The sequence below is a fragment of the Fundulus heteroclitus genome, chromosome 18 (genome assembly GCF_011125445.2).
Source record: "Fundulus heteroclitus isolate FHET01 chromosome 18, MU-UCD_Fhet_4.1, whole genome shotgun sequence".
NCBI lineage: Eukaryota > Metazoa > Chordata > Actinopteri > Cyprinodontiformes > Fundulidae > Fundulus > Fundulus heteroclitus.
Window position 1 is genome coordinate 17,121,986 of NC_046378.1, and position 12,121 is coordinate 17,134,106.

A 12,121-nucleotide genomic window follows, 5' to 3' on the forward strand; every position below is an offset into this window, starting at 1 on the left:
GAAACATTATTTAGCTTATTAGAACAGCAGCAGGAGGAAGAAACGCATGTATCATAAAAATGTGTAATGAAATATTAACTGAATTCAAACTATATTCAAACAAAATATACTTAACCTTATATTGTTTATATTTTCCATACACTTTTTGCATATCTCAAAATCAAAATTTTACATTTGTTTTAAACATTTATTTTTAAAGTTTTAACTAGATTTTTAGAATATGTAATAATTATGACCCTTTTTGGCTCCATATGAGGGTAGCAATCTTAAACTAATGATTCAAATCTTAAATTGGTATCATTTCTAGGCTTCAATTTTTTTTTAATATGCTTAGACTGAGGCAAACCCTGGTTGGAATACTGATGAGTTAGTATCTAACTTTCAGTCTAAAAAATAAATAAAATGGATGTAAAATTGCTGTAATCACATGTAATTGGTGCAGTCAAAGGCATTTAGACCAAACTGAACAGTGTGTTTTTATTTTAATTTGTGTTTTCATCACTAATGTTTTTCTTCTTTTAATGCTTTTGCTAAAGGATGGATTTCCAACAGATTGGATGATCAGAACAGAAGGGCTTTATTGCTAGTGAGGGCTGTGGGAAATACCTTGGCAGTTTGAGGCAGAGGCTAAATAGAGAGGACACATAGAGGAAGCCTAATACAAATGTAGTAAATTGATTTTTTATGTCCAATATGTCCTTTTTAGGGTTATTAAAATGAGAACGCTGTAAAACAACAAATACATTGCAAAGAAATAATTCCTTGAACACACATCCACTGATGTTCCAACTTGAATGTCTCACAGATGGTTTTTTTTCTTATTCAAATAAAAAGTTGCCTTCCTTAACAGATATGTGCACCATAATTCACACAAATTAATAATAATATGGGGCCTGTTTTTTGCACCTCAGCAAACAAACAAACAAACATGCAGCAGTTTAAAAGATTTATGTGTGATATCTCAAAAGAGAGCCCACCTCCTATGACTTGCTCTGGGAGATCCTCCCCACATATTTCCATGACAACATCTGAAAGCTCTTTAGTAAGGGTTTCCCACAGTATTCAGAGTGATTTTTAGTCAGCAAGGTCACCACTGCATCATTGATATGCACAATGAGAACATTTTAAGATTATATTTTATAAGAGAAACTATCTGGAGCACTTCTTAGTAGTTATGTTTTATTCATCATCATATCTAGTAAGAACACTTTTTTAAAGTGATTTCACAGAGAAAATGTATACATTGATGGTAAAGAAGAAAAACTAGATATAAAAAACATCTTTTAAGCAGGAGTCAAACCACCAACAGCAGTAATCAGAAGCTTATTTTTTGTAAATAGGAATAAATCCATAGGAACTGATAATATCAAATATTTGGATACAGTCTCTCTAAACTCAACAATGGATCTGTTCCACTCCAGATCTCTCCATCATTTCAGTGGATTTATCTTTAAAGACTTGCACTCATCTTGACTTGTAGTATTGTAATCTGGTCTCCTTCTCGATGCAACAATTAATGTATCTCGGATAACGAATGCACAACTCCATTCACACACTGAAACATGCATGCAAATACAAGCCTCCGCAAGCCTTTTACAAATAACCTTTCAGAAACACATTTTGGTCCCCAAACTGAAAGTAAATCTTAGCAGATGAGGAAAGACATAAATAGCCAGTGTGGATAAACATACCTGTAAACCAGTGTGTCATCCCCAGAGCTGTTGTACTGGACCTGGAACATTCTCACTCCAGATGTAGGAGTTTGGCTGCTCCATCTAATGAGGGCAGAGTTTCCTGTCAGCTCCACCAATGATACCCTCCTGTCACCCCCTCTTGTCTCGTTGTTAGGCATAGCAACTTTAGAGGAAGTCAGGATGTCAGAAGGCGCTGGCTCAGAAGAAGGATCTCGGCTGCGGCTTGTGCTGTTTGCAAGGTGAGGCACTGCTGTGACGATTAACTCCACCCTTCCTGTGGATTCACCTGCGGCATTCGAGGCTATGCAGGTGAAGTTTCCTGAATCCTTCAGGGATGTAACATTGATCTCCAGGCTACCATTGGGAAAAACTAAAGTTCTGCAACAAAAGAAAATGCAGGATACAGTAAGTGGTGTATGGTGTTGAAACCAGATATTTACATACGTTGTAAAAAATACACTTTCATTTACTATCCAACATTAAATCAGACTAAACTGTTTGTCAGTTATCACTACGCCAGAATAATGGGAGAGACTTTTGTGTGTTTGATCCATTACCTTAAATAAATAAATTTATGGGTGCATTCATTTAACCCAGATATTGTGAAAATAACCAATCATAAGCTTACAAAGCCATAGCATCATCTGTTCTTTCCCAAGTTGTTTAAAGGCATAGTTATATTAGTATATGTAAACTTCAGAATTTACATATACTTTTTTAATAGTGACCTTTGGTGCCAACTAAAGTGCATAATACTATGAAGTTAGTAATGGCAACAAGTGAAATACCTGAGGCTTTTCATGTGTACAGATTAACAACAAGTTAGCATGTGAAAAAAGTGACTTGAATCTAAATTCAAACAACAGGGAAATTATTTTTTTTGAGTACTGCTAGAACACATAAATCCACCTTATGTGTTGCTCTGACCCTTACTAATGAATATTTTCAGTTTTGTATCTTATTTCAGTGTCTAATGTTCTTCACCACATTCAGAATAAACTGCCATTTTGAGACATCCCTGAGGCTTCCTTTTTCATTGAAAATCAGACACTGCCATCAAAAAACTTTGATGAAACTTTGTTTACAGATTATTAGATTTTTTTAAATACTACCAGTGGTTTCATAGTGGATTTTAAATATGAACACAATAATGCAGAATTATAAATGTGACAGTTCAGGGTGGCATATCTATCTATCTATCTATCTATCTATCTATCTATCTATCTATCTATCTATCTATCTATCTATCTATCTATCTATATCTATATATATATATATATATATATATATATATATATATATATATATATATATATATATATATATATATATATATGTATGTATAATGTCTTAGGAAAGCAAAAGACAGGGGCGTGTAAAATTTAAGTATGGCAGATACTGTATGTGATGTTCTTGGTGGGTCAGGCACCAAGAACATCACATATAAATAAATATATCTATATCTACATTCACAGCCATATTTAAAAGGTTTCAAACAACTGTAACTGTGACAACTTCCTCTTTCATGTGGTTCATCTGCTGCTCATCCCTGTGAGCAGGATATAAAAGGAGTTTAAAACATCTCTATATACTGTATATATCACTGTTAGAGAACTAGTATGTTTTTCATTGTGAGACAATGCATTAATTGATTAATTGTGTTCAAGGCATTTGAGCAATGGATGCCAAAAAAATGCAGTCACCTGTACTATCAAACTATCTTTTAGAGTTGGCCCAAACAAACAAATTGCTTTGATGCTTCAGGTAAGATAAATGGTTTATCTTCATGTTATCACAGAAACAGTGATAAATGAACTATAAATTAATTGAAACATCTCATCGCTGACATTATTTGCAGAGACCTAACAATAGATCTTATAATATTGAGCGGATATTCAACCTGCTGACACGAGATCAAATGCAACATCGGGGTAATACCTGGAGCCATTAGAAATAAGTCGGCCTTCAGGGCTGATCCAGTGGACCTCAGGCTCTGGGTCACCATTCGCTTTGCATTTTAGACTTGCAGGTTGACCTTCCATAGAAACGGTATGAGGTGACTTTCGAGTCAGAACTGGCGGGTCACAAATAAATTCCTAAAAGGAAGATCAGAGAAGTAAAATAATCTTAATTTTTACATACATACCAAGTTTCTTTCTTTTTACTATTAAGACTGAAAGGTGAAAAGCTCCAACCTCTTCAGGTATTGTCCAAAAGTACTTGGCACTGAGATCTGGAGGGGAGGCACACGTCTCGAGGTCATCTTCTCTGGTCAGTCTTCTTAACCATAAAAGCTCACAGTTGCAATGGAGTGGGTTACCACCAAAACTCAACACAAGAGAAGAGAGTGGGGACCCTTTAGACTTGGCATATACTGGAATTCTCAGGAACAATGGATCTGGAGGAATTTTCTTCAGCTTGTTAGACGTCATGTCTAGCCTGATAATGTACGTGGAGAGAAAGGGATTAAAAAAGTATTAAAAAAATAGCAAACTTTTTTTCAATTCAGTTCATTTGTTAATTTTGTTAATGTCTTTACCTGGCTAGTTTGTGAAGATTGGTAAATACTCCCTGTGGAACATTCTCTATGAGGTTATGATCCATATTCAGGGTATTGACATTGGTAAGACGCCCTATTGTGTCCCAGGGCACCTGGTCAAGGTTGTTGTAACTGAGGTCTAGATCTTCTAGAGTTGACACAAAGTCATCAAAGGCATGAGGAGAGATGGAGTGAAGCTGGTTATTGGCCAAGATCAGGTGCCGAAGGTTAGTCAGACCTTTGAAATGGTCATCCTGTTGATCAGAAATGTGAATAGGAATTAAGACCCTGAAATGCAGTGATGTAGTTAAAAGTGAATAGCTGTCCATTATCATCTTTGCATCCATGAATTTTACCTTGATCACAGTCAATCTGTTAGAGTCCAGATGGAGTGCTCTCAATCGCCGTAGATCACTGAATGCTGAAGGAAGGATCTGACTTATAGTGTTTCTGGACAGTGTCAGATGTAACAAGCTGGTCATGTTTGCGAAGTCTTTTCTTCGGACAGCTGCAAATTAGCAGAAGAAGCACAAATATTGTATCAAACAACGAGTTCCAAAAACTAGGACATTCAGTGGGTCTAGGACTATCAGAATTTACAAAAAGGATGTGAACCATTAAGTAGGGAGCCTCGATGCGGCCATAAAGGGTTCAACTTTCAGCCTTCGGACCCTTGCTGCATGTCTTCCCCCTGTTCTGCTACCACTTTCCTATCAATGTACTATGACAATCCCCAGATCTTTGATTATTTTTAGGTTTTTGGGTATTGTGCATTCTGTTAGTCTTTCACCTTTTTAGCATTGTTTGGATTCTGTTCCTTCCTTCTTGTTCCTGTCAGTTCGTATTATGCTAATTATGGATTAAGTTTATTATCTTTTCTGTTAGATCATTGTTTTCCTGCCTGTCTTGAGTTCAGGTTTGCGGTTAATTCTGTCATTGTTTGTTAGTGATGGAGCTGAAGGAGAGGGAGAGCAATGAGATGGCAGGAGACAAGGAGGAAGACAGAACCTGTCACATCTGTCAGCTGTACTGGTTGCTATCACCTGCCGTTCCTTATGTTTACCACCCTATTTAACCTGCCAGTTTCCTCCCACTCTCTGTCAGCTCTTCCATTATGCTCACCTGTTCTGATTTGTTCCATGTTTGCTTCCTGGTCCTTATCTTAGCCTGCCCCGACTGTAAGTTTTCTGTTTTATTTAAAAAAATCACTGTCCATTTCATCACGTAACTCCGAAAAATCTGTCTGCATTCTGGTCCACCAAGAACAATCCAAAACCTGATACACATACTTTAAATAAAGACCACTGGCACCACTAAACCGTATCCAGTGAGCAATTCCTAGCAGAGTATAAACCTATATATTTCTACTTAACATAATGAGATATTTAGATCTTACACTCCACCAACAAATCGGAATTGTTATTTTTTTTCAAACCATAGCATAACTTGCTTTTTTTGCAAGTTGATGGTTAGCTCAGGTAATAATGCACTAAATACCTACAAAAGCTTGCAGAAACATCTATGAACCATTTAAACATTTACAGGGAGTATCATAAACATTTAACATGGCAACATTTTTCTCCATTTACATATTTCTAATGAGGCCATTGACAAAATTCATACCAGACAACCGAAGTGATCCGCATATACAAAACAAATCAAAGTTTTAGTTTTCAAGAAAATTTGTCAACATTGTAAAAAAAAAAATTACATGTGTTAAAAAAAATAATGGAACAGGGAATACGAATTGAACACACCTACACAAATGTATTGAAGACTTTGTGGAAAAACCTTTTTTGGTAATAACGTCAAGATGAAACTAGCCACACACATTATTCAACAGCGATCTTGACCTATTCTTCCATACAAGCTGTTTTTAAAGGTTCTTGCGGTACTTTCTAAGCACTCTGATCTTTAGTTCTCACTAACAGTTTCCAGGTAAATACGATTGTGATGATTGACTTAAACATTCCGGCAGGTTTATGTTATTTCTCTGAAACAGTTAAGAGTATTCTTGGCTGTTTGTGTGGGACAGTTGACGTTTTTGGAAATCCTCATTAGTTTAATCCTCAGAGTCCTATGAGGAACATCCTGGTATATTGTTCCATTTATCGTAGCTTCTAAACTTCACTTTGACATGGTGTTTTGCGGGTGATATGCATCCAGATTTTGTACTTATAACTTCATGTGTGAACTAGTTTTCTGCACAATGTGAGTATAAAATTCCTTGATTTTGCATACAATCATGGATAAAGGTTGCTCTGATTCTGGTTTTGGTGTGATTTATTTGTGTGTGGATTACATAGGCTGTGTCAGGATTTGTCACGATGACCCGAACACACACCACACACGGAGCTTCGTTTAGAAGGTTTATTGAGGGTTGAAGGGTTATGGAGGAAGGAAACCAGAGTCCGTTACCGGGATGGAGCGAGTGGATGAGGAAGGCAGGAGCTGTCAGATGGGAAGGAGGCTGAAGAACCGCTGGAGAGCCTTGGGACAGGATCCAGGGCTGGCCGGAGAGCTTCGGAGCGGGATCTGAGTCAGAACCTTGCGACGGGACACAAGGCCGGCAGGTGAGCTTCGGGACGGGACCCGAGCTGGGCTTAGAGCTGGATCCAAGCTGGGCTGCGAGGGAGGAGTGCGGTCAGCAGCGGGGAGCGAAGACGTGAGTCCTTCTGATGAGGAAGGTAGCGAGGCACTCGTGTGAAGAAGACAAGACGGACTGGCGGTGAACAAGAGACTCAGGTGGGTTTATATGGAGAGGTTTGCAGGTGGACTAAGTTCTGACTGATTAAAGGTTTAACAGGTGAGGATGATTAGTGGAGCTGAGAAGGAGGAGGAAGGTTCAGGGTGCAGCAGGCAGGATTGCACCCTGACAGGCTGTAGCTGGCATTTGGTGTAAATCTTACATTTAAAGCTGTAGTTGGTAATCCTGTTCAGAAAGACTTGTTATAATACTGGGTAATTGTCACGATTTGGGTTTTTGTTTTGTACTTCTTTTTATTTAACCGGTTCAGTCTGCTCAGTTCACCTGCCAGTAGTCAGCCAGCTCACTTCACCTCTCATCACCACCCTATTTGTCTGCCTGTCACTCCCCTGTCACCTGTCAACCAATCAGTTCGTTCCTCCTCTAGTCACCACCCTTCCTCTGATCACTCTCACTTGTCATCTGTAATTAGTTCTCTACTCCGGTCACCTGTGCACTCCACTACTTATACTCATTTCAGTCTGTTCCAATCTGCCAGATCATTTACGAGCCAATGGTGAGTTTAGTTCCAGCATTCTCTTTTTGGATTGACCTGTTGATAAAAACCCGATTGCCTCTGGATTCTGAGCCAGCCTGACCCCTGAACCTGTTTTTTCATACTTGTTCTGACGGCCTGCATGTGTAACCTGACCTGATTCTGTTCCTGGATTACCTGAGTTTGCCTGATTCCTGCCTGCGTTGACTGCTTGTTTGTGTACCATCCTGGACTGTTTTTGACCTTCAAATCTGTCTGTCCCCATTAAGCCTGTCTGTTGCACTGTGTACCGACCTTGGACTGTTATTCTGACCACCGAGCCTGCCTGTCCCTGTCTGGTCATTTAGATTTTTATCAGATTTCAACATTTATCACTCATTCTGTTGTCTGGCTGAATACTGGGTCCACCGGTTTCAGTTCCGTTCATGACAGTAATATGGTCCTAAAAGTAGTAAATATATTATGTATCACACAAAGGAGGTAAAAAAATTGTTTTTGGTGGGAGAATCCATGTCCCTCGGTCCAAAGTGCATGGATTTGACAGAGTTTCGTTCCTGCTTTCATTCACCTCAAGTCCTGGGGGTATTGCCATATCTATTGGTTGTCCCACATCCCAATCATTCAAATGTGCTCACTAACGCCAATGTCCGTGCTCGTTCCTTCATAGTTTCCACTTGTTGTGCATGCACACTTGTAGTGTTTATGTATCTGGTTAGGTTGGCGGTTAGGTAAGCAGTTAGCCATTCGTTGTAGCTTCACTGCTGATAGTCGCATGAAGTGAACATTGATAATATTTATGAGAAATGGAAGGACTCAACAAAAAGAAACAAGACCAGAGTGTATTTTAGAGATTTTTAAGACATGATCCCCCTGAAGAGCAAGGTAAGCTGGTCTTTCACATGCACAGTTTTTCAAAAAGGGACCGGGGGGAAACATCTGAAAAAATTGCTGACCCTAGCTTTAACAGTGATACAACAGCATTTAAAAAGCAACAAGGTGTTTGCATAACAGATAGTGTATCTGCTTAAAAATTAGCATAGTTAATGCAACTTAATCATTTAAATGGTCTCAATTGTCACAGTTGAAAAGTGACTTTCATTACTATAAAAAGGAACCAGGAAGGAAAAAGCTCAATGATTCCACATAACAGAGAAGGTAAGATGAAAGGTACAAAAGTAAGCATCTGTAAAGCATGTTATAGTCTGTCATGGCTTGCAGCTGCAGTTAAACTCATGGTGTTGGGAGTTTGTCCAATACATTTTAATCCACTATATAATGTATACTCTGGAAGTTTTTTGATTTACCCAGGCTTTACTTTCTGCATATCAAAGACCGACCTACTGCAGTAAAAGCATACTTGAATAAAAAATAAGAAAACACAGATGGGAACATTGTAAGTGATGTATTTGCATCCCTAGAGACAAGACCTTCAAATAATCAAAGCAGTGCAGGAACATCTTGACAGAAAACAGAAGTAACTGTAGCCAACATCCAAAGTAGAGCTTTGAAATGCCCTTCATGGAGTAGGTAGAACTGTCCTTGAAAATCTTACAAGAAAGCATTCCCAAGTGGATTTTGCTTGTGTTAACAAAGAATAAAGGTGGGTCTATTAAATACTTGCTGTGAAGCTTATTAATTTTTATAAACTCTATTTCTACATTATATCCATCCGTGGAGAAAGGCATTCACCGTAAAAACTCTGTCAAGTGTATGTGCAATTTATAATGACTTGCTGAGGCGACCCCTAAGTAAGGGAGCAGCTGAATGGACTAACATCAATTCTGCATTATATTCTGCATTCAGAGTGATGTAATCCTATTTTAATCAATCATAGTTTATTTAATTGAAAAACATTTGAACAGGAATATATGGGATATACAAACTGAGACAAACACTGACTTTGGACTTCTTTAAGAAGAAGCTGTAATATTCTGGTTTCTGTTCTGGTTTTATTTTTGAGTCATTTTCCTCTCCTGCTTTAGGTTCTCTGCTTGCTTTGAGTTTGTGTCCTGTCTGGGTTTTTATTTACTGTTTAGTTTATCTTGTTTTGTCATCTGTCTTAGTCTTAGCTTTATTTTCTGTTTTAGGTTTTTACTTTAGGGTGATTTTGTTTCTCAGTAAGTTTGGTGTGGTTTCTGTCCACTTGTCCTGTCAGCTTTTTAGCTTTGGTTTCTGGTTTATTTCTTGTTTTGATCTTCTGCACTGATGTCTGGTCTAATTACCCACTCTGCACACCTGCCTTACTCCACCCCTGTTGCAATCATCTCTGACCGGTTCCACCTGCTTCCTCCTCCATATAAACAGTTGAGACCAGACATCAGTGCCAGGTCGTCTTGTTGAGTTATGGGTGAGTCTCCTTCTGCAAGATTCTGTTTTTTGATTTGCTTTTAGATTTTTGACCCCCTTTGTCTCCAGTTACCTGAGCCATCCTGTTATGTCTGTTCCCGCCCCGCCCTGCCTTGCCTGCACAACTGGACTGTTTGTTTTTCTGCCATTTTTGTTACAACAGGTTTTTTTTTGGATTTTGTCTCTGTTTTTGATTTCTGTTATTAAAATCCTTCGTTTTAAAGAAACCTCTGCTGGTCTGGCTGAATTCTGGGTCCCCTGCCTCTGATCATTACAGTACGACCTGGCCAAAAGTTTAGGATCCATCGCCAGACCAGCACGTTTCTCTTTTGCTTTTTCCCTGCTCTAATTTTTATTTTTTTTTCTTCTCAAGATGAGCCGGCTGCAATCCCGGAGCTCTGTCCCCTGCAGAGTTGAAATCTAGGGGGCATCTTTTGAGGGCTCCAGATTAGTGCTCTGCCCACCCCCCCCCACCCCCCCCCCGGGTACGGTCCAGGATGCCACCTCCGAGGGCGGAGCGCATTGCCGTCCTGCCGCCGCAGACGTCGTCGAGCGGTTGAAGCCTCTGCCTCTGTCCCTGAGGGTCCGCCGCCAGCAAGCGATATGGAGACCCAGGAGGTTTTACCGCCAGCGGGCGACGTGGAGGTCCAGGAGGGTCTGCCGTCAGCGGGTGACCAGGGGGAGTATGTGGCCTTGGAGAATAAAATAAGAACTTTTGCCCCCATAATTAAGCATCTCAGGGAGGCCCTATTCGCCCAATATTCAGAGGATCTGGAGCAGAAATTAAAGGAGGTGGAGTGTTACAGGTCAGCCCTCCAAGCATTCTACAGCCGACCAAAATCTGCTCCTGAGGGTCCGGCCGACGCCTCGGCCCCTGAATCTGTCCCCGAGGCTCTGGTCGACGCCTCGGCTCCTGTCAAGCCCAACGAGGGGGTCCAGGAGGACCTGCCTCTGCTCAAGCCCAACGAGGGGGTCCAGGAGGACCTGCCTCTGCTCAAGCCCAACGAGGGGGTCCAGGAGGACCTGCCTCTGCTCAAGCCCAACGAAGGGGTCCAGGAGGACCTGCCTCTGCTCAAGCCCCGAGGGGGGGCCTAGAAGGGCACGTCTCCGTCTGAGCCCGAAGAAGGGGTCCTGGAGACTTGCGACGTTGTAACCCAGGAGGGTCCGTCGCCATCCTGCGACGTGGGGACCCAGAGGGGTCCGTTGCCGAACTGTGAAGTGGGAACCCAGCGGGGGTTACCACTGGTCCAGGAGGTGGAAACCCAGGTGGACGCTTCTTCCTTCGGGTACCCCGGGCCCAACACCCGGGGCCCCCTAGAGAATTCTGGGTCCCCTGCCTCTGATCATTACAGAAGCTGAACATTCATTTTTTTTTTAGAATGGCATTTAGCTATAATTGTGTGTTACACAATTTTACTGTATTTATTCTATATTTTTTTTCTATAGATTATTTTAAGTTGATCCACATCATCCTTGTGTGTTTTTTTTTTTTTTTGTTTTTTTTTTTTGTTTGGAAATGAAGCACCCTGCATCATATTTTGTGAGTTTAGAGTTGGACCCCAAGGCAGACATGAACTTATAATTGAACATGAAAAAAAAAAAGAAGAAATCCTGCAGTGATTGAACAAATGGAATAGGACACGAAGCAAGGGCAGAGTAACATTAAGAACTAGCAATGAACAATGAATAACAGATATCTTATATGGCCAGAGTAGGGCCATTGGGACTTAGGGACATGACATTGGTTGTAGGTGATCAAACTTTAATTTTACCTCTGCTTCTCGGTTTATGGACAAAATATAAGTATGTCTTCTAACAAGCTTCCTATAAGATCTATTAATGTCAGGTTAGAATCTTCCATGTAGTATAGCCTTTTACCCTTGCTTGATGACCTATTTTGTGTTAGGATAGGATATATTTACAATTGTGTGAGCAAAGAATATAAAACTAAAAAAAAAGATTTACAGTGTGCTGCTTTAGAGAATCAAGCAGACAGGTATATTGTTGTAAAACTGTCTATTTGGAAAATGTGGTTAGTAAAAACATAAATAATAATTGATTTCTAAATTCCAGTGCATTTGTCATGAGCTGTTAGATCATGTGCTTGTAGAAATATTCAAGAGTAGAGTGTAAAAGTGCAGCTGAATTAATTAGAATATCACTGAGAAGTTAATTTATTCAAGTAAATAAAGTTAAAAAAGTGATACCTTTCAAATATTTGTTTTTGTAAAATGTAGATTGTTATGGCTGACGGTTGATGAAAATGCAAAATTTAAAGTATCAGAAAATAAGAACAATAC

At 39.7% G+C, this 12,121-nt stretch overlaps 1 protein-coding gene across 2 annotated transcripts in view; it reads right to left on the reverse strand.

Moving 5' to 3' along the window:
* zgc:172282 (leucine-rich repeat and fibronectin type III domain-containing protein 1-like protein) overlaps window positions 1-12,121 on the reverse strand; it is a 285,696-nt gene that overhangs the window by 107,174 nt on the left and 166,401 nt on the right. For both annotated transcript variants that reach the window (XM_021310766.2, XM_021310767.2), the window contains 5 exons: window positions 4,590-4,741; window positions 4,234-4,487; window positions 3,890-4,133; window positions 3,633-3,790; window positions 1,692-2,072 (listed from right to left, as the gene is read on the reverse strand). In XM_021310766.2, coding sequence (XP_021166441.2) covers window positions 1,692-2,072; window positions 3,633-3,790; window positions 3,890-4,133; window positions 4,234-4,487; window positions 4,590-4,741 — 1,189 coding nt within the window. The remainder of the gene's footprint in view (window positions 1-1,691; window positions 2,073-3,632; window positions 3,791-3,889; window positions 4,134-4,233; window positions 4,488-4,589; window positions 4,742-12,121) is intronic.